Source organism: Cucurbita pepo, chromosome 9, assembly GCF_057944985.1.
Source record: "Cucurbita pepo subsp. pepo isolate OVF chromosome 9, ASM5794498v1, whole genome shotgun sequence".
Classification (NCBI taxonomy): Eukaryota; Viridiplantae; Streptophyta; class Magnoliopsida; order Cucurbitales; family Cucurbitaceae; genus Cucurbita; species Cucurbita pepo.
Window position 1 is genome coordinate 1,431,625 of NC_141806.1, and position 19,647 is coordinate 1,451,271.

The following is a 19,647-nucleotide window of genomic DNA, read 5'->3' on the forward strand; positions in this document are numbered from 1 at the left end:
TCCGATTTAATCTTTATTGTTCTTTTCAAATAGTTTATTTATCGTTATATTTTCAAGTTCGTCTTGTCTCGTTCCTAAACTTTAGATAAAACTTTTTAGAATATAATTATGACCGTGGATTCTTGTAAATATAAAATTGAGACCTAATATGGAAATGGGAATTTCGTATAGATTTTGCTTCGTAGATGGATGAGTATTTCATCTATTTCAAAGGAAGTAAAACAAAGTGTTTGTCTTGATCAAGTTATTCTTGTTAGATGAACACGACTCTCCACAATGATATGATATTGTCCACTTTGAGTATGACTTTGCTTTGTGCTTCCTCAAAAGGTCTCATGATAGTATTATTTGATTATAAATCATGATTATTTCTTTAATTAGACGATTTGGGACTTTCATCCAACAATTCTATCATCAATGGCGCAATCCGCGCGGATTCATTCTTGAGTTCTTTTTATTTTATAGAGTTTTAGGGAGCTATTATGTTTGTCTAATTCAATAATGAAAATGATAGCTATAATTACGAGACTAAATCAAACTTTGAATCAATTGGTTGTGGGTTGACCATGGCAAGATATTGAAGACCATGGAATTACGTTGCAAAATTACTCGTTATAATGATGATTTTAAATTGAGCCGACGTTATGAAAATTACTTTTGTTCTTGAATTCAAACATTTGACAAAATCTTTATATTCAATCTTTTGGGTTGCTATCAATTTGGGACCCCACAATCTGTGTTCTTCGGAAAGCCTTTTTTTCCTATAGGGAATTCGGGAATCAAACTTGGCTGCTCTTTCGAGGAATTTCTATTTCCGTTTCCATCCTCAGAAAGAAACAAAGTGAGGGGGAAATTGTTGACGGAAAAGGTAAGCTCGTCTTCAGCTTCCAATTTCTTCTCCATGGCTATTTTCATGGTGTCGGTTCGATGCTTTTGCTTCTTCAATCAGCTGGAATCCATTGCTGATTCTGAGTACTTGAACCTGTTAGAATTGGTCAATCCATTAGAATAGCTTGAAGTTAGTCATGCCATAAGAATAGGCTTACTTCGTTAGTTTCCTATGAAATCGGATCTATTAGTTAATCTTTTGCCAATATAAATAGAATATGTCCTCAATAGTGTGAGGCACAGTTTTGCATAAACTTGATATGGTATCAGAGCCGAAATAAGATCCACGAGATCCATAGCCTCTGCTGTTAGACATGTCAATCCCAAACAACACAATGTCTTCTCCGTCGATCAGTCAGGTGATTAGTGTTAAGCTTACACAAGAAAATTATCTACTGTGGTCTACCCAAATCCTTCCCTACTTGCGTAGCCAAAACCTTGTTGGTTTTGTGGATGGATCCATGCCTGCACCAAGCCAGACGATCGCCGTTGAACCAAGTGAAGAAACAGGGAATCGCAAAATTATCATCAACCCTGAGTTCACAGTCTGGTACCCCCAGGACCAGCTGGTACTCAGCCTCATCAACTCATCAGTCACTGAGGAGGTTCTCAGCACGATGGTTGGAATCACCACTGCACGAGAAGCCTGGATTACGCTGGAGCGACAATTTGCTTCCACATCTCGAGCAAGAGCAATGCAGATCCGTATGGGACTCTCTACTATCCAGAAAAAGGACATGACAATTGCTGACTACTTTCGTAAAGTAAAACATCTTGGTGATACACTTGCTGCCATTGGCAAGCGAATAGAGGATGAAGAACTCATCGCCTACATGCTGCAAGGACTTGGTCCAGATTATGATCCTCTAGTCACAAGCATTACAACCAGAACAGATGTATACACTGTCAGCGACGTGTATGCTCACATGCTGAGCTATGAGATGCGGCACTTGCGTAAGGGTACATTTGAGCAACTTTCATCTGCTAACAATGTCAATAGGATATCCATTCGTGGAGGTGCCAATGGAGGTCGAGGTAGTCGCGGTCGTAGTCGTCAGTTAAATAGTGGTCATGGACAATCAAGGCGTACTGTGAACAATCCTGGACGTCAACCATCAAAGACACAAAGCAGCTCAGGCATTGTCTGTCAGATTTGTGGTAAGCCCAATCACGATGCTTTGCAATGCTGGCACAGATTTGATCAGGCATATCAAGCCGAAAATAATCTCAAACAAGCAGCTTTGGCAACAAGTGGATACACTAGTGACACAAACTGGTATGTTGACACTGGAGCCACAGATCATATCACCAATGACCTAGAGAGGCTTACCACCAGAGAACGCTACACTGGCACCGACCAAATTCAGGTTGCAAATGGCGCAGGTTTGTCTATCTCTCATATTGGGAATTCATTAATTTCTGGTTCATCTCTTGTTCTGAAACATATCCTATATGTTCCTAAAATCAATAAGCACCTAATTTCAGTACAAAGACTAGCATCTGATAATAATGCTGTTGTAGAATTTCACCCAAACTATTTTTTGGTTAAGGACCGAGTCACGAAGAAACTCCTGCTCCACGGTAGATGTAAGAATGGCCTATACGTTCTACCGCATAATTTCAGTCAAGCCTTGCTGACAGCCAAACTTTCGAAAGAACAATGGCACAGAAGGCTAGGGCACCCTGCATCTCCAATTACCATTAGAATTCTACAAGATAATAATTTAGCTATAGATACTAATATTCCCTCTTCCTCAATTTGTAATGCTTGTCAATTAGGGAAAGCACATCAATTGCCATTTGGTTCTTCTCAGCATGTATCTACAGCACCCCTTCAATTAATTCACACTGATGTATGGGGTCCATCCATTGCGTCAGTAAATAATTCCAAATATTATGTTTCCTTTGTTGATGATTTTAGTCGTTATGTTTGGATTTACTTTCTGAGATGCAAATCTGATGTTGAGTCTGTGTTCCTTCAATTTCAAAAACATGTTGAAACTATGCTAAATACCAAAATTCGCTCCGTCCAATCAGATTGGGGGGGTGAATACCATCGGTTACACAATTATTTCAAATCCACAGGCATTGAACATCATATCTCCTGTCCTCACACACACCAGCAGAATGGGTTAGTCGAAAGAAAACACAGACACATTGTAGAAACTGGCCTTGCTTTACTCGCTCAAGCCAACATGCCTCTATCCTACTGGGATGAAGCTTTCAACACAGCTTGCTTTCTTATAAATAGAATGCCCAGCCGAACCATACAACAAGACACACCACTTCATAAATTGTTTGGTAAAAGTCCAGACTACTCCATGCTTAGGGTGTTTGGCTGTGCTTGCTGGCCTAATTTAAGGCCTTACAACAACAAGAAACTGAGTTTCAGAACTACTAGATGTATATTCTTGGGTTATAGTTCTTCTCATAAGGGATATAAATGCTTAAATAGAAGTACAGGACGTATTTACATCTCTAGAGACGTGGTTTTCGATGAAAATATTTTTCCTTTTGAAGAATCTAAGCCACCAAACAAAACCACAAATCCACATCATCCTGTTCTACTTCCAGCCTTAGCCAAACTTGCTAATTTTTACACTGAAAATGCTCTTACAGATATTGAACCAGTTGTTAGTAATTCCCATATGAATGATGGTCAAACTGATAATATTGCTAGTGACAACTTGTCTGGTGTCAGCTTATCTTCTGCAGATAATACAAGAAGTTCAGAGGAAATTGCAGAATATGAAGCTGAGAGCAGTTCGATCAATGCTCAAAACCAAACTCATGAACATGTGTCTGATCAACCAACTGAAGCAGCTAGTCAACATCCAATGCGAACAAGGTTGAGAAATAACATTGTACAAGCTAAACAATTCACTGATGGAACTATCAGATATTCAGAAACCTCAAGAAAATTCGCAAGCGCTGTAACTATCACAACTCCGATCATAGAGACTGCTACTGAACCTCGAAACCTGCAGGAAGCCATGCAACATCCAAGATGGAGAGGAGCAATGAATGATGAGCTCTCAGCGCTAAAACGAAATGCCACTTGGGATCTAGTTCCACCCAAACCTGGAATAAATCTCATTGATAGTAAATGGGTGTATAAAGTGAAAAGAAAAGCAGATGGGTCAGTTGAAAGATTAAAAGCAAGATTAGTTGCCAAAGGATTCAAGCAAAGATTTGGTGTTGATTACACTGATACTTTTAGCCCTGTGATCAAACCGTCAACAATCAGGGTCATTCTTTCGCTAGCAGTAACCAAGGGCTGGAATATGAGACAAGTTGATATCCAAAATGCATTTTTGCATGGAATTCTGAAAGAGGAAGTGTACATGCGACAACCACCAGGATTTCAAGACTCAGCCAAACCAAAGAATTACATATGCAAGCTCAAGAAAGCCCTTTATGGCCTGAAACAAGCCCCAAAAGCTTGGCATTCAAGGTTGACTGGAAAACTTATTGAGTTAGGCTTCAAGGCTTCAGTAGCTGATTCATCTCTTTTTATTCTCAAAAACAGAGAGATAACTATCTATATGCTCATCTATGTTGATGATATAATTATTGTGAGCTCCTCTGATCAAGCAACCGAAAGGTTGATTCAGAAATTGAAAATAGATTTTGCAGTAAAAGATTTGGGTGGTCTTGAGTATTTTCTGGGTATTGAAGTCAAGAAAACACGAGATGGTATCATACTGTCACAGAGACGATATGCCTTAGATTTGTTGAAAAGAGTAAACATGGAAAAATGCAAACCTATGTCTACACCAATGGGTTCTGCTGAAAAATTATTCAGAGAACAAGGAATACCCTTATCAGCTGAAGAACAATTCAAATACAGAAGTACAGTGGGAGCACTACAATATTTGACAATGACTAGGCCTGATTTGGCATTTGCTGTCAATAAAGTGTGTCAATATCTTCATACACCTACTGATGCTCATTGGGGTGCTGTGAAGAGAATTCTTCGTTATGTTAAAGGCACACTAGCATTAGGAGTGAAAATTCAGAAATCAACCATGATGTTGTCGGGGTTTTCTGATGCTGATTGGGCTGGTTGTCCCGATGATCGACGTTCAACTAGCGGCTTTGCTGTATTTCTTGGAGCAAATCTAATCTCATGGAGTTCCAGAAAACAGGCTACAGTGTCAAGATCAAGCACCGAAGCAGAATACAAGGCCATTGCGAATCTTACTGCAGAAATGATTTGGATCAAGTCATTACTGAAGGAACTGGGCGTGTATCAATCAAAGGCTCCTCGCCTCTGGTGTGACAACCTCGGAGCTACATATTTAACTTCAAATCCAGTATTTCATGCTAGAACGAAACATATTGAAGTTGATTTTCATTTTGTTCGAGAACAAGTAGCACGTAAAGCAATGGAAGTTCGGTTCATTTCATCAAGTGATCAAGTAGCTGATATCCTGACAAAACCACTGTCTAAAACTCCTTTTACTACACATTGTAACAATCTCAACATGTACAAGACTTGTTGGGATTGAAGGGGACTGTTAGAATTGGTCAATCCATTAGAATAGCTTGAAGTTAGTCATGCCATAAGAATAGGCTTACTTCGTTAGTTTCCTATGAAATCGGATCTATTAGTTAATCTTTTGCCAATATAAATAGAATATGTCCTCAATAGTGTGAGGCACAGTTTTGCATAAACTTGATAGAACCTTCCCCAAATAGTCTGATAATCGCGCTCCTGTTCAAGTTTTTTTAGTAGGTATATCTCTGAACTTGTTGCTTCTTTGATTTGTTCGTAGGTCTGGAGGTGAATTTGATTGTTTCTGTGATGATCTGATTTTAGCTATAATCTCTGGATTGTGATTGAAACGTAGCTGGAGAACACTGTTTTGACTTTGTTGAGTTATATAATCTATGATTTTGCTTCGAGGAGTGAAACAGAGCACTGGATGATTCCGGTTTATTGAATAGTGATTTTGAAGTTTGTTTGAATCGAAATATCATCGGGACTGAACTTGTGAAGATTCAATTTGATCGTGTGGTTATCTGGAATAGATGCGAATTGAATGAGTTTCACCAAAAGCTGAAGTTTCCAGGTGAGTTGATCAACCGGAATTTTTTTGTATCGTTAAGTTTGAGCTTGATTTTTATCGGAAATGGCGGCCGTAGCACCGGTGCCTAATTCGTCTCCATCACCGGCTTCTCCCTCCACTCCATCTACTCCGCCGCCCAGTACTCCGTCACCGTTGCCACCGCAACCTCCTTCTCCGCCGCCGCTACAATCGCCTCCTCCGGATCCTTCTGGCCCCTCAATTCCGACTCCGTCCCCATCAGGCCAGTCATCTCCTCCTCCGCCGTCTCGTCAACCATCTGCTACTTCACCGCCACCTGCTTCTGGAACTCCGCCCCCTGTAACACCCGCATTGTCTCCTCCGCCGCCTCGGACTGTTCCGCCGGCAACTCCACCACCAACTCCGTCCAGTGCTCCACCCCCGTTAACACCGGATCCCACACCACCATCAGCAACCCCACCAGTAAGCTCCCCTCCACCAACGTCATCTAATCCCCCCCCACCGAATTCACCTCCACCTCCTGTAGCAGAGCCTCCTCAAACCCCTCCTCCACAATCATCAAATCCTCCTCAACTCTCATCTCCGCCACCTCTGCCACCACCACCACAAGAAAACCCCTCGGATAATCCATCGCCGCCGACCACAGCCCCAGTTGAGAATCCTCCCCCAACACCACCATCAGCACCTCCAGAAACTTCACCTCAACCCCCAGCGTCAATACCTCCTAGAAACTCACCTCCACCTCAAAGGCTCACTTCTCCTCCTCCTCCCAGTGATCCCCCAGCTTCAAGTCCTCCCCCTCCCAGTGACCCCCCAGCTTCAAGTCCTCCCAAGCCATCGCCGCCCGCATCAATTTCGCCTCCTCCACCATCCCTTGTTTCTCCTCCAGTATCGTCTAAAACCCCAACATTGCCGCCAGGAAATCCCACGGACGATGGTTCGGGTCCTAATGGCGGAGTAAACTCGAATTCGAACAGCAATGGAGGAATAAATACTGGGAGTGTGATTGCAATTGGTGTAGTGGCTGGAATTGTAGTGCTTGCCATAGTTGGTTTTGTTGTATGGTACATCAGGAAGCCAAGAAAAAATGATTCTGGTCGTAGGGGTTACATTATACCATCTTCTATGGGCTCCTCACCTAAGTCAGGTACTGCAATGTAAATATTATTTCGCTGTCATACATGTTCTTATCCTCCCTCCCAGCACTTATGATTATCTTCCTGCTTGATAATTTATTGCGACGTCTTTAATTCGATCGTTGTGTTTTCCTTCATGAACATGACTACAGTAATGTTATATGACTGCAGACCTCTGCATTTATGATTACCATCCTGCCTGATAGTTTACTGTGATTTCAATTTAGTCCTTGTGCTTTTCTTAAAGAATATGACCAATGTCATGTCATATTTTTGCAGAGGTATCTTTCTCTTTTTTCTTTTTTTCTTTCTTCTTTTAAAATACAAGAGGTATATTTTTTTTATGTAAGAGCATGTAAGAGCCCAAGCCCACTACTAGCAGATATTGTCCTCTTCGGACTTTCCCTTTTAGGCTTCCCTTCAAAGTTTTTAAAATGCATCGGCTAGAGAGAGGTTTCCATACAATGTTTTGTTCCCCTCCTCAACCGATGTGGGATCTCACAATCCACCCCCCTTCAGGGTCTAGCGTCCCCGTTGGGACTCGTTCCCTTCTCCAATTGATGTGGGACCCCCCAATCCGCCCCCCTCGGGCCCAGCATCCTTGTTGGCACCTCGTGTCCACCCCACTTCGGAGCTCAGCCTCCTTGCTGGCACATCGCCCGGTGTCTAGCTCTTATACCATTTGTAACAGCTCAAGCTCATCGCTAGCAGATATTGTCCTATTTAGGTTTTCTCTTTCGAGCTTCCCCTCAAGGTTTTTAAAACACGTACGTTAGGGAGAGGTTTCCATACCCTTATAAAGAATGTTTTGTTCTCCTCTCCAACCGATGTGGGATCTCACATTTTATGATTGGGAATTAGAGTGTTTAATGATTTTATACTTTTGGATGTGTCATTTTGAAGGGTATTTCAATATTTATTCTAATGTTTTAGTAGGAAAAGATAATATTAATGGAGTCGTTGAGAATAAATTACTGAAATTCAATAAGTTATGTAATTTCTTCTTAGAATCCCTTATGAAGGTCCATTCCACACTTCACCAAGACAGACATGGTGGTGGAACATTCTCTCCAAAAGAGTTTGGTGGGTTGGGCAATTCAAGGTCATTCTTTACATATGAAGAACTTTTCAAAGCAACAAATGCATTTTCTGCTCAGAATCTTTTGGGAGAAGGTGGATTTGGTTCTGTTTATAAAGGATATCTACCAGATGGAAGAGAGGTTGCAGTGAAGGAGCTAAAGATTGGTGGTGGTCAGGGTGAGCAGGAATTCAAAGCTGAAGTCGAGATAATTGGTCGCGTACACCACCGCCATTTGGTTTCTCTTGTGGGCTACTGCATTTCAGAGCATCAGAGGTTGCTGGTTTATGATTATGTGTCTAACAATTCCCTTTACTACCATCTTCATGTTAAAGGTATTATTGATTTCAGATCTTTTGACTTATCTCAATACTAAGAGCAGAATTGACCTTTCTCTCATTTTTCGACACTAGGGGACGACCAGCTCGTTCTGGACTGGGCAAGACGCATTAAGATTGCAGCTGGGGCAGCCCGGGGAATAGCTTATCTTCATGAAGACTGTAAGTTTCTATGCCTTTTCCTGTAGAAGCTGCTAATTGGTGTCAATCTTAAGACTGACATTTTTATCTGTGTCAGGCCATCCTCGAATTATCCACCGTGATATCAAATCTTCAAACATTCTTCTAGATGAAAATTTTGAAGCTCGGGTATGCAGGAAGTTTAATTGCCTATGCTAAAATGCTTAGCTTAAAGGGTTGGGCTTCATGCTTTCATTGGTTGTCATGCAGGTTTCAGACTTCGGGCTGGCTAAATTAGCTCTTGATGCACAGACTCATATAACCACTCGTGTAGTGGGAACTTTCGGGTAGGTCATTTATGATTGGCACCAATACCCTCCTAGAATCTAAAGTCTGTTTAAGTTTGAGCTTCAATAATTATCTCATTTTGCTTCAACAAGAATTCGACTTCTCTCTGTCGTAGATATGTTGCCCCTGAATATGCATCGAGTGGGAAGTTAACTGAGAGATCGGATGTATATTCTTTTGGAGTCGTACTTCTCGAGCTGATTACTGGTCGAAAGGCTGTTGATGCATCCCAACCGATGGGGGACGAGAGCCTTGTTGAATGGGTAATATATTCATGCTTCTCTTGTATGTTTTCACTATACGGATATGATGCAATGATGCCACCAACCTTTTTATGATTTTGTTGTTCGAGTATCTCTTCTTTGAATTTTGTAAGAACTTAACTGCTGCTGCTTTCGTAATGGACTTGGAAGACCACAATTATCATATGACGCATGAATGCCCTTACTAGATCTCCGAATAGCTTGAGAAAGTGTTATTTTAGGATCTACTATTGAAGTTTCATAAGAAATGAACGAAATGAGAATTACAAATAACACAGTCAACATTGTCAAACATTCTTGAACGATAATCTAGTTCCTCTGCATCAAATTGTCCAAACTGTTATTGGACATTCATCGATGAGATCAATGCCCGAAGATGGCGATTTTCGAACTTCCAAATCAGCCTTTTCTGACAAAGTTCTTATCTTTCAGGGTCGGCCTTTACTAAACCATGCGCTCCACAGCCAAGATTTTGAAAGGTTGGTGGACCCAAGGCTTGAAAGGAACTATGTTGAGAGTGAAATGTTGAAGATGATAGGAATAGCTGCTGCTTGCGTTCGGCATGCGTCCGCAAAGAGACCACAGATGGGACAGGTTGTGTTTCTTTAACCAATTTGTGACACGAATACGAAAAACCAAAACTCACCCTTGTTAAATCTTGTTCTTCTCATGTTCTCATTCTCAGGTTGTTCGAGCTTTTGATAGTTTAGCTGCAACAGATTTAAGTAATGGAATGAGATTCGGGGAGAGTCAAGCCTTCGACTCCGGTCAAAAGTCTGCTGAGATTAGGTTTTTCCGAATGCTGGCATTTGGAAACCAAGATTACAGCTCAGACTTTTATAGCCAAGGTAGCTCAAATGCCTGATTTATCAGGAGATTTTGTAGATATAATAGAGAGGGGAAACATCTCATGACCAGGAAAGGCTTTTGCCCATGCTGACTGAAACTCAGGTGATTGATTACAAGAACCTTCATGTAATTAAAGATTAACAAGCCTCCAATTCATGTTCCTTAGATTCATATTGTTCATACATAAATCATATTATGAAAAATAACATAGGAAATGAGATTTGAAGACTGTTATAGGAAAAAGGACAACTTGTTAAATATTATTCATTATTCACATCAGTTCTCAATAGTATTTTTGCAACAATAGTATTGTGAAGTTGGTAAAGTTAGATTGAAAAGGAAGTTGAGTGGCTCTGCTTATCATGTTCTTTTTTTTCTTTGTTAACAAAACTAATGTATCTAATCTACAATGAATTCCCTCACTTTTGTAATGTACACAGAAGTTGGAACAGTATACAACAAATGTTCTACCAACACCTCTCCTTTTTGGCTGATTTTGCTTATGTATTTTCTTGCTACAGGCTATGCTTCTGCTCTTGAACATGGCAGATTTGCACAAGAGCAAGAAAACAGCATCCTATCCAATGTGTACACGTCGAAGAAAGCTTCTATTTTCGACAATAAACAGTGAAGATCGAGACTGATGTTGAGCTTGTCAAATATAAGTCTGGTTTCTTGGTTTTGAGTTGTTCCTTTTGGCTGCTAACCGTGCTGTGGAACCTACACTCGTCGATCGGAATTTGTACTTCCACAACATATTACAGTACTCCTGGTTGTCTAGTTGCCCTTCATTTCTAATCCATAAAATCATTTGATGATACATGGGAAAGAACCTCATCTGTAATGCTGAGTAGGAGAAGTAAGGAATGAGTGTTGAGATCACCACAAAGAAAAGGACAAGCCAGTAGGAAGGGCCAGGGGCAAGGACTTCAGTGAAGATCTTGTAAGCATTGGTTGAAAGGGTGGGGGTCATGGACTCATAAATCAGGAGAAAAATGTACCAAATTGAAATGGAACCCCAGATGAAAAGATGTTGTATCAAGGTGAAGTAGCTAACAGCGAGCGCCATTTGCAAGTTCACAACCCAAACGACACAAGAGTACATCGTCGCACCCAGAATTTCCCGCCCTGCAGGTTTCCCATCGGAGTTGAATGCCTGATGCTCAAGTGCGCCAGTGCAAAGGAAGAAAATGATCACAGCACTGCACAATCCATTAAACATCCAACTGAGTATTCGGAGCCAGCTGAAATGAACATTCTGCACCCCTTGTTGGTATAAGAGAGGAAACTGCCACATCAAACAAAGAAATGAAGCCTAAAATTTGGCCAATTCCACTTACTTATTATATGCATCAGGGCCTACTGTTCTTGACGGAAAAGAAAGAGATATCAGTTTCTTATGGTGTTTTCTACTCTGTTTTCTCTCTCAGAATATACGTTCATGTTCCTCACGACGCTTCACGGTTGAAGAAACAAGCAAATGGCTTCATGTTTAAGAAGAAATCTAATCTTTACTGGGTCTCTATCTCATCAGTTACTTAATGGTAGGCTGAGTTCATGAGAAAGGATATGGCAAAAGCACAGCCATAACTAGAACAGAAGAACTCAAACAGCAACCGGACAACAAAGAAACAAGCACATAATCTAAGCATACCTGGAGGCAGAGCCGTGCAGATACGTCCTGATCGAAGACTCCCAAAGCAACGACTGGAAGCGACGAGAAGAAAACGTTGTAAAGTGATAAAAACCAATCATTATATACAGGTTCCCCAGAGAATGATGTGAATGCTTCGTATAAGAATATGGTAAAACCAAAAGTAATATTCTTATAGAAGAAGTAGCAAATCTGCACATAGAGAGGTAAGCTCATCAATGTCACAAAGTGATAACTATGAAAGATGATGTTTTCTGAATCTCCATATTTATAAATTGCATTACCATTGATGATATCCTTCTGTAGCACCAATGTCCATGCACGAGAAGCAGGCGCTCTAAATATTTAAACTGAGCAATCGCAACGTCGCTCGACATAACGGCCTGAGTTGAAATATAAAAGAACTCGTGAGACGTTGGAAAAAATTATCGAAAGCTTTGAATATCAAGTGTTGTCTGCTTTCTTAAGCACCTGCATTCCTTCAGCACCACTAATTCCGACTCCAATATCCGCTTCTTGAAGCATTCCTACATCGTTAGCACCATCGCCGATAGCTAAAGTTGTTTTTCGTGTTCCAGTTTTAACCAACCTTGTTACCTGACACCATGAGTCGAGGTCAATATTTTTTCAAGATGTGATTTTTAAGCAAATTAAAGACTAAAAGTGTGAAAACATACCAATGCCTTCTGTTTTGGAGATGAACGGCAGCAAATAACAGAAGCGCAACGTATCGTTAGATCGAGAAACGATGCCTTCATACTGTCCTCTAAAGCATAAGAAAGCGATTTTCCATCAATGATTAATGCAAATGCTTCAGATGACCCACTTGATGAATTGATCTGAGCTCTCCCTCGAGTAATCTGATCACGAACACATTGCCTCGACGCCTAAAAGATAGTCAGAAAGATTTCAGCACAAGGAAGGATGGGAGTCGGCCGATCCACGAATAAAAAGAAACAAAGGCATTGCAACATACAGGAAAAAATAACTATTCTTTAAAAACAATTCAACTCTCATGGATAGAAAAGATTCAACCATGTTATGTAGAACGTCCAAGGAAAGCATGAACCGATATTAGCTTCATAAACTGTAACAACTCAAGCCCACCGCTAGCAGATATTGTCCTCTTTGGGTTTTTCCTTCTAGGTTTACCTTAAGGTTTTAAAACGCGTCCACTAGAGAGAGGTTTCCACACCCTTACAAAAAATGTTTCGTTCCCCTCTCCAATCGTGTGGGATCTCACAACCCACCCCCTCAGAGACAGCGTCCTCGCTAGCACACTGTCCGATGTCTGGCTCTGATACCATTTGTAACAGTTCGAGCCCACTACTACCAGATATTGTCCTCTTTGGGCTTTCCCTTCTAGGCTTCCCCTTAAGGTTTTAAAACACGTCTACTAGGGAGAAGTTTCCACACCTTATAAGAAATGGTTCGTTCCTCTCTCCAACCAATGTGGGATCTCACAACCCACCCCCTTAGGGGCCTAACGACCTCGCTGGTACACCACCCAATGTCTGAGTCTGATACCATGTGTCACAACTCAAGCCCACCACTCGCAGATATTGTCCTCTTTGGACTTTCCCTTCTAGGCTTCCCCTCAAGGTTTTAAAACGCGTCCACTGGGGAGAGGTTTCCACACGCTTATAAGGAATGGTTCGTTCCTCTCTCCAACCGATGTGGGATCTCACAACCCACCCCCCTTAGAGGCCTAACGACCTCGCTGGCACACCACCCAATGTCTGGGTCTAATACCATTTATAACAACTCAAGCCTACCGCTAGGGGATATTGTCCTCTTTGGACTTTCCCTTCTAGGCTTCACCTCAAGGTTTTAAAATGCGTCTACTAGGGAGATGTTTCCACACCCTCATAAGAAATGGTTCGTTCCCCTCTCCAACTAATGTGGAATCTCACATAAACAAAACTTACTCATAAACAGGACGTAAGACAAACATGTATAGGATACATCGAAATCGCAAATCTAAAGTATCAGAGAATTTTTCAAACAACGTACATACGAAAGCAATACATATCAGAAAACAGATGCACACATGAACAGAAACGTTCTACGGAATCGATCGTATACTTAACGAGGATCGAATATAGATTCACCTTGATGATGGAAGCCTTATCCCCTGACTTCTCTATTGCCTGAATTTCTGATGACTCCAGAGTAATGACAATCTGCTTCATATCTTCTCTTAGTAAGCTACAGGCAAAACTGTCATTTTGTGCTCTCAAGTTAAGTATTAATTCAGATATGATACAACTGAGCCTCAAATAGACAACAAGCATCCATACCCAATATTTATGGCAGTCTCCATTTTGTCGCCCGTCAAAACCCAGATCTTAATTCCCGCCTGAGCGAGCCTGTCGATGCACTCGGGAACCTAACACGAAGAAACGTTAACACGAATGCACTCGGGACAGTGGTTCACCATTAGCAACCATTGATACTTCTCAACTCACCCCATTTTGAAGCTTGTCCTCAACAGCAGTGGCACCAAGAAGAATTAGATTCCTTTCAATTTTGTCTGTAAGTTTATCAATCAATGATTCTCTATCTGCATCAACTGAGGTTTTGGCCATAGTGAACTTATGATGAAATTCTCTGTATTCTTCCTCGTCAAGCTCACGGTAGGCGAGTATCAAAGTCCTCAAGCCTGCATCGGCGTACTCGCTGACATGTTCCTTAGTCCTCTCTTCAAACTCCCTTCCATTCTTTCCAAGCCTTTCAAACATGACACTGCAAAAAGAATGGAATCATGGTGATTCTGAACTTTAACTAAAGCAGAGATAAGAATTAGACCAAGTCATTTCAACCACAAACCTGTCTGCACCTTTACAGAATAATATTATTTTCCCCTCGTCGTTTCTTATTATGACAGACATCCGCTTTCTCGTGCTATTGAACTCCAAAACATGCAACAGTTTATATGTTCTGCAAAAAAAAGACAATAATGACATGATGGCGTTCGATAATCAACAAAAAGATTGTAACAGCTCAAGCCCAGCGCTAGCCGATATTGTCCTCCTTGGGCTTTCCCTTCTGGGCGTCCCCTCACGATTTTAAAACGCGTCTACTAGAGAGAGGTTTCCACACCGAGTTTTCCCTTCTGGGTTACCACTCGAGATTTTAAAACGCGTCTACTAGAGGGAGGTTTCCACACCCTTATAAAGAATGTTTTGTTCTCCTCCCCAACCGACGTGGGATCTAGCAAAGATAACCAGCCATCTTCGTGTGAGGATGGAAATAAAGAGAGATATCGACATTTTACGTCCACCGTGCAAAGCATGTCAGAAATCCACAACAATGGCTTAAATCTATCTCATGTGTTCTTAATATATGAAGTTCATGAGTATGCCATCAGCTAAAAGGAACAGAAGAAATAGAAAATAGTCACCTATCAACTTTCTTGCCTAATGAAGGTTCAAACTCATGGAGTGATATGCTTGACTGTGTTCTTTTATAGAACTCAAAGCCTAGCTCCCTAGCTGCAATCACAAACGCTGCTTCATCCGGTGATTCGGCCTCATAAGACACCTCGCCACTGTGATCGTTGATTTCAGGTATCGCCGTATGACAAGTGGCAAGAAGACGAAAAAACATTTGGATGACATTTGCATTAGGCTCATAAACCCAGTTCCCATTCATAATTCTATCATCTTGAAAGTTAAAGCCCTTGACATGTGAAGTTTTCTTAGTGACATCCTCTTGTTGATTCCCCCCATTTACAGCTTCATACAATGGTGAATTCTTCAGTCCACCAATGGCCCTTTCGACCTCTGTGAAACCACGGCCATAAGCCGTCCCAGCCACTGAACACTTGATGAACTCCATCGAATTACACGTCAGGGTTCCCGTCTTGTCAGAAAGTACTGTATCAACTTGACCAAGTTCTTCATTCAAATTCGAGGTGCGAGCACGTGCAGGCTTATTAGCTTCTTCGTAGTACATATTAATATCTTGATTGATGAATATGCTCTGAAGAACTTTCACGATCTCTATCGACACGTAGAGTGATATCGGAATGAAGTAGTTATACAACATCAGTGCTGTAAGAAAATGGAAAATTGCAGCTAATGGAGCTCTTTTTGAATCATAGAAAACTTCAGCATCATCAGGCCTGAGATACCATCTCTTCATTTTCCCATTGTTCAAATCATCGCCAGTCACAAAGCCAAAAAAGATAGATCCTATAAGAGCAAGCAAGAACAGAAGACCAAACAAAAAGTATATAATTTGATCCATTTTCCTCTCGACTTTGCTTCTTTTCGAAGGCGGGTCAGTAGAATTTTGAAAAACCTTTGTGTCGCGACCCGTAAAGACAACAACCCCATATATATAATCTGTATTCCGGAGTTTCGAGTCTCGAAGGAGTAGTTGTTGAGGTGATAGCGGATATTGTTGCTCTTCCAACTCCATAGTTCCAACAAAACTGTATAAATTTGCATTTGGATCCTCACATTTTATGATAGCCTTAAAGCTTTTGAAGATCGAATCCTCGTTCATACGCGAAGTTACCTCCAATGCTTGTTTTAGTTTCAAATTTGTCTCACCGTCGAGGTTCATTGTCTCGACATAGCAGACGGCATCCTCATAACTGGATGAAAGCAAGATGATATCTGCTGGAAAGAATTCATCCTTTTCCACTCTCACTACATTACCCACCCTCAAAGTTTTCCACTCTGTATGAGCAAAAACTCCATTACCTTGATGCACTTTAACCTTTCTAGTGTTAACCTGAATATCCTGAAAGGGTCGACCAGCAGAGATTAGGGACCAATGCGAGATGAGTAGCCAAAGTTAATATTAAGCAATATAAACCTTGATAGTCCTTAGGCCTAAATGATGAAATTTCAATATGATGATTTGTAACCGTTCAAGATATTGTTCGCTTTGGCTCGTTACGTATCGTCATCAGCCTCACAGTTTTAAAATGCCTCTGATAGGGAGAGGTTTCTACACCCTTATAAGGAATGTTTCGTTCCTCTCTCCCACTGATGTGGGATCTCACAATCCACCCTCCCTTGGGGGCTAGCGTCCTTGTTGACACACCGCTCGGTGTCTGACTCTGATACCATTTGTAACAGTTCAAGCCCACTGCTAGCTAACATTGTCCATTTTGGCTCGTTACTTATCGCCGTCAGCCTCACAGTTTTTAAAATGCGTCTGATAGGGATAGGGAGAGGTTTCCACACCCTTTGCTTTGTTCTCCTCTTCAACTGAAATGGGATCTCACAATCCACCCCCTTGGGGCCAGCGTCCTAGCTGGCACACCGCCCGATGTCTGGCTCTAATACCATTTGTAACAGTTCAAGCCCACCGCTAGTAGATATTGTCTACTTTGGCCCGTTACATGTCACCATCAGTCTCACGGTTTTAAAACGCACTTTATAGGGAGAGATTTCCACACCCTTATAAGGAATGTTTCGTTCCCCTCTCCAACCGATGTGGGATCTCACAATTCACCCCCCTCAGGGGCCCAGTATCCTCGCTAGCACACCGTCTAATGCCTGGCTCTGATACCATTTGTAACAGTTCAAGCCTACTGCTTGCAAATATTGTCCGCTTTGACCCGTTACATATCATTGTTAGCCTCACGATTTTTAAAACATATCTAATAGGGAGAGATTTAAACACCCTTATAAGGAATGCTTTGTTCCCCTCTCCAAACGATATGGGATCTCACAATCCACCCGGTGTCTGGCTCTAATACCATTTGTAACAGCCCAAACCCACCACTTTGGCCTATTACGTATCGTCATCAGCCTCACGATTTTTAAAACATATCTAATAGGGAGAGACCTCCACACCCTTATAAGGAATGCTTCGTCCCCCTCTCCAACCAACGTGGGATCTCACATAATTCAATTCAATCTATCACGACAACCATAAGGAAACGAAGCAGATTGAGAGGCCATGAAAGCATCAAGCTCAACTCATCAAGTCATTACAAAAAAAAAAACAAGGTGACAAAGGAGATAAGTACCTGTTTCTTCCGCCTCCAATCTTCAATACCTTCCTTGATCATAGTAGCTGAAATGACAATAATAAGAGGAAGAATTGCACTGACGGCTGTGTAAGGAGCAAGAGGAGTAAAAGCAAGAATCCCAGTAACTAAAAAGAAGAAATTAGCCACCCTCCTGAATTGCTCAAACAATGACTTAGGCAAGAAAGTAGCCAAAGTATACTTAGTGGTACTAACATGATTATCAACATAGTTACGTATTTCAGCCTCAATACACTCAGCTTCATTACAGAACACCACTCGAGAAAACCCAGGACCCCCAATTTGTGAGTGATCATCTTTCAAAGAAGCTTTCCCACACGCAAACGAGTAGATCTTGCTAAAATGCAGCTTCCTCCTTCTGCCACCGCTCATTTTTCTCTCACAAACACCAATTTACAGACAACAATGAACATAAACTTAAAAACCCAGTTCAAACAAAGAGATCATTACAAGAAATGATCAAAAAAAACCAGCAGAAAGACAAGTAAAGCTGAGTAATCTCGTATTCTCCGTCCTCGTTCAACAAAACCCAGAAATAGAAACCTTAAAGTTTGTCATGAAATGCCGGAAACCGCCAACGCGCTTCCATGAAAAGCCATCCAATAGCTAAAGAAACAGAACAGAGAGATTGGAGTAAAAATTCCCAAATATTTAACTCTCCCACGTGACCTCGAAGTATTACACGAAGATTCGAACTCGATCTCTCGCATTTTATCTCAACTTTTGAAGAAGCTGTTCTTCAACGAACAAAATTTCCTCGTTTGGAATTGAGGAAGCTCCCTAGAAAGCAGAAAAGACAGAGAGAATGTCATTTGTGTTTATGAGATTTAAACTAAAAGCTGCTACTCATTAGCTCACCACCAATGGCGACTAGGTTTCTGCTCTGAAAGGGTCTTCTCTTCTACATCGGAATAAACAAATCCTGGTCGTTTTCAGACACGATTCCAAGAACATAGGTTTAAATGGTTTGATTATGTCGCAAACCTTTGCCTCTCCTTGAAGCAAATTAAGGGAAATTTTTAGAGCAAAGACCGGATTCGAACACCGCAAAAGGGGTGTCGGAGAATCTGATGGGAATTTTGAAGAACTGGGAAAGAGATGGGTTTGAGAAAACGAACACCAAAAATTGGAAGGTGGGATTAAAGAATTTGGGCGATGGGTTTTGGGTTATGTTTTTGGCTTGGATTAATTAACTAAGAATACGCCGAGAAGAGAGGGAAGATGCCAAACGTGTCCAATGTTGTCATGGGCTAACCAATCTGTAGTGTTTCATCGATGAATTTCATTACAAATTTTGTTTATTCATCCACTCGAACTGTCGTGTTCATCACTATGTTCCCACCATTTCTATCAAATTTTAGCTCATGGGTATGTCGGAATCTCTTGTTTTTACACATTTTCTTCCCAAAATTTCCCAACTGTTCATGTTTAATTCATCTCTAAATAATTTTTAAATTAAATTATGTTATATGAAATTCAAGTCCAGTTTTTTTATTAAAAAAAAAAAAAAAAACATTATTTTTTTCGTAAAAAATTATTTTTTAATTTTTAAAATTTGAACAAAAACGAGTAAGCTCATAAATAGAGGTGGTATTTTAAAAATATAAATGGTAATTATTAAATGAGGTCTAATTTTTTAAAATATTTGTAAAAAAAGTATATTTATTTTAAAAAAAAAAAAAGAAAAGAAAAGAATATTCAACTTTGAATTTGGTCCGTCGATCTTGATTTGGGGATGGCTTCATTTGTAGGCCAGGAGGAACCAAAAACATTACACGATTGCTAAGTTTTCACGTGGGAATATTCAAAGAGTGAGCTAATTCAAAGAGGTAGATTTCCGAAAGGGATATGTGATGTCTGGGCCTACTCGGGATTCATTTCTCGAGTCGAGAGATATAATAATTTATTC

General features: G+C 40.9%; 2 protein-coding genes and 1 non-coding gene across 6 annotated transcripts; 2 read left to right on the forward strand and 1 right to left on the reverse strand.

Annotated features, from left to right (window-relative positions):
* The first annotated feature begins 617 nt into the window (after positions 1-617).
* Positions 618-12,020, forward strand: LOC111801838 (proline-rich receptor-like protein kinase PERK9). Of its 3 annotated transcripts, none has more exons than XM_087126804.1 (10): positions 618-972; positions 5,667-7,086; positions 8,084-8,488; positions 8,567-8,653; positions 8,730-8,800; positions 8,882-8,958; positions 9,075-9,222; positions 9,655-9,816; positions 9,908-10,173; positions 10,593-12,020. In XM_087126804.1, exons 2-9 carry the CDS (start codon positions 6,024-6,026, stop codon positions 10,085-10,087), a joined length of 2,193 nt encoding a protein of 730 aa, XP_086982930.1. In that variant the 5' UTR covers positions 618-972; positions 5,667-6,023; the 3' UTR covers positions 10,088-10,173; positions 10,593-12,020. The 3 variants fall into 3 exon arrangements, with proteins under 3 accessions (XP_086982930.1, XP_023541792.2, XP_023541791.2); XM_023686024.2 differs by having other exon boundaries at positions 618-868; XM_023686023.2 differs by lacking the exon at positions 618-972 and adding an exon at positions 5,572-5,626 and having other exon boundaries at positions 5,711-7,086.
* On the forward strand, positions 1,692-1,827 carry LOC147790965 (small nucleolar RNA Z247). The gene has a single exon (XR_015422558.1). It is a non-coding gene; the product is annotated as a small nucleolar RNA Z247 (small nucleolar RNA).
* LOC111801836 (putative phospholipid-transporting ATPase 9) lies at positions 10,379-19,084 on the reverse strand. 2 transcript variants are annotated; one of them, XM_087126803.1, is made up of 12 exons: positions 18,597-19,084; positions 17,718-18,518; positions 15,129-16,477; positions 14,555-14,665; positions 14,194-14,470; positions 14,026-14,114; positions 13,837-13,933; positions 12,403-12,612; positions 12,197-12,322; positions 12,010-12,108; positions 11,726-11,917; positions 10,379-11,359 (listed from the first exon to the last, which is right to left on the reverse strand). In XM_087126803.1, the coding sequence occupies exons 2-12, from the start codon at positions 18,108-18,110 to the stop codon at positions 10,727-10,729; spliced, it is 3,576 nt and encodes a 1,191-aa protein (XP_086982929.1). In that variant the 5' UTR covers positions 18,111-18,518; positions 18,597-19,084; the 3' UTR covers positions 10,379-10,726. The 2 variants fall into 2 exon arrangements, with proteins under 2 accessions (XP_086982929.1, XP_023541787.2); XM_023686019.2 differs by having other exon boundaries at positions 13,837-13,945; positions 18,597-19,083.
* Positions 19,085-19,647: the final 563 nt, after the last annotated feature.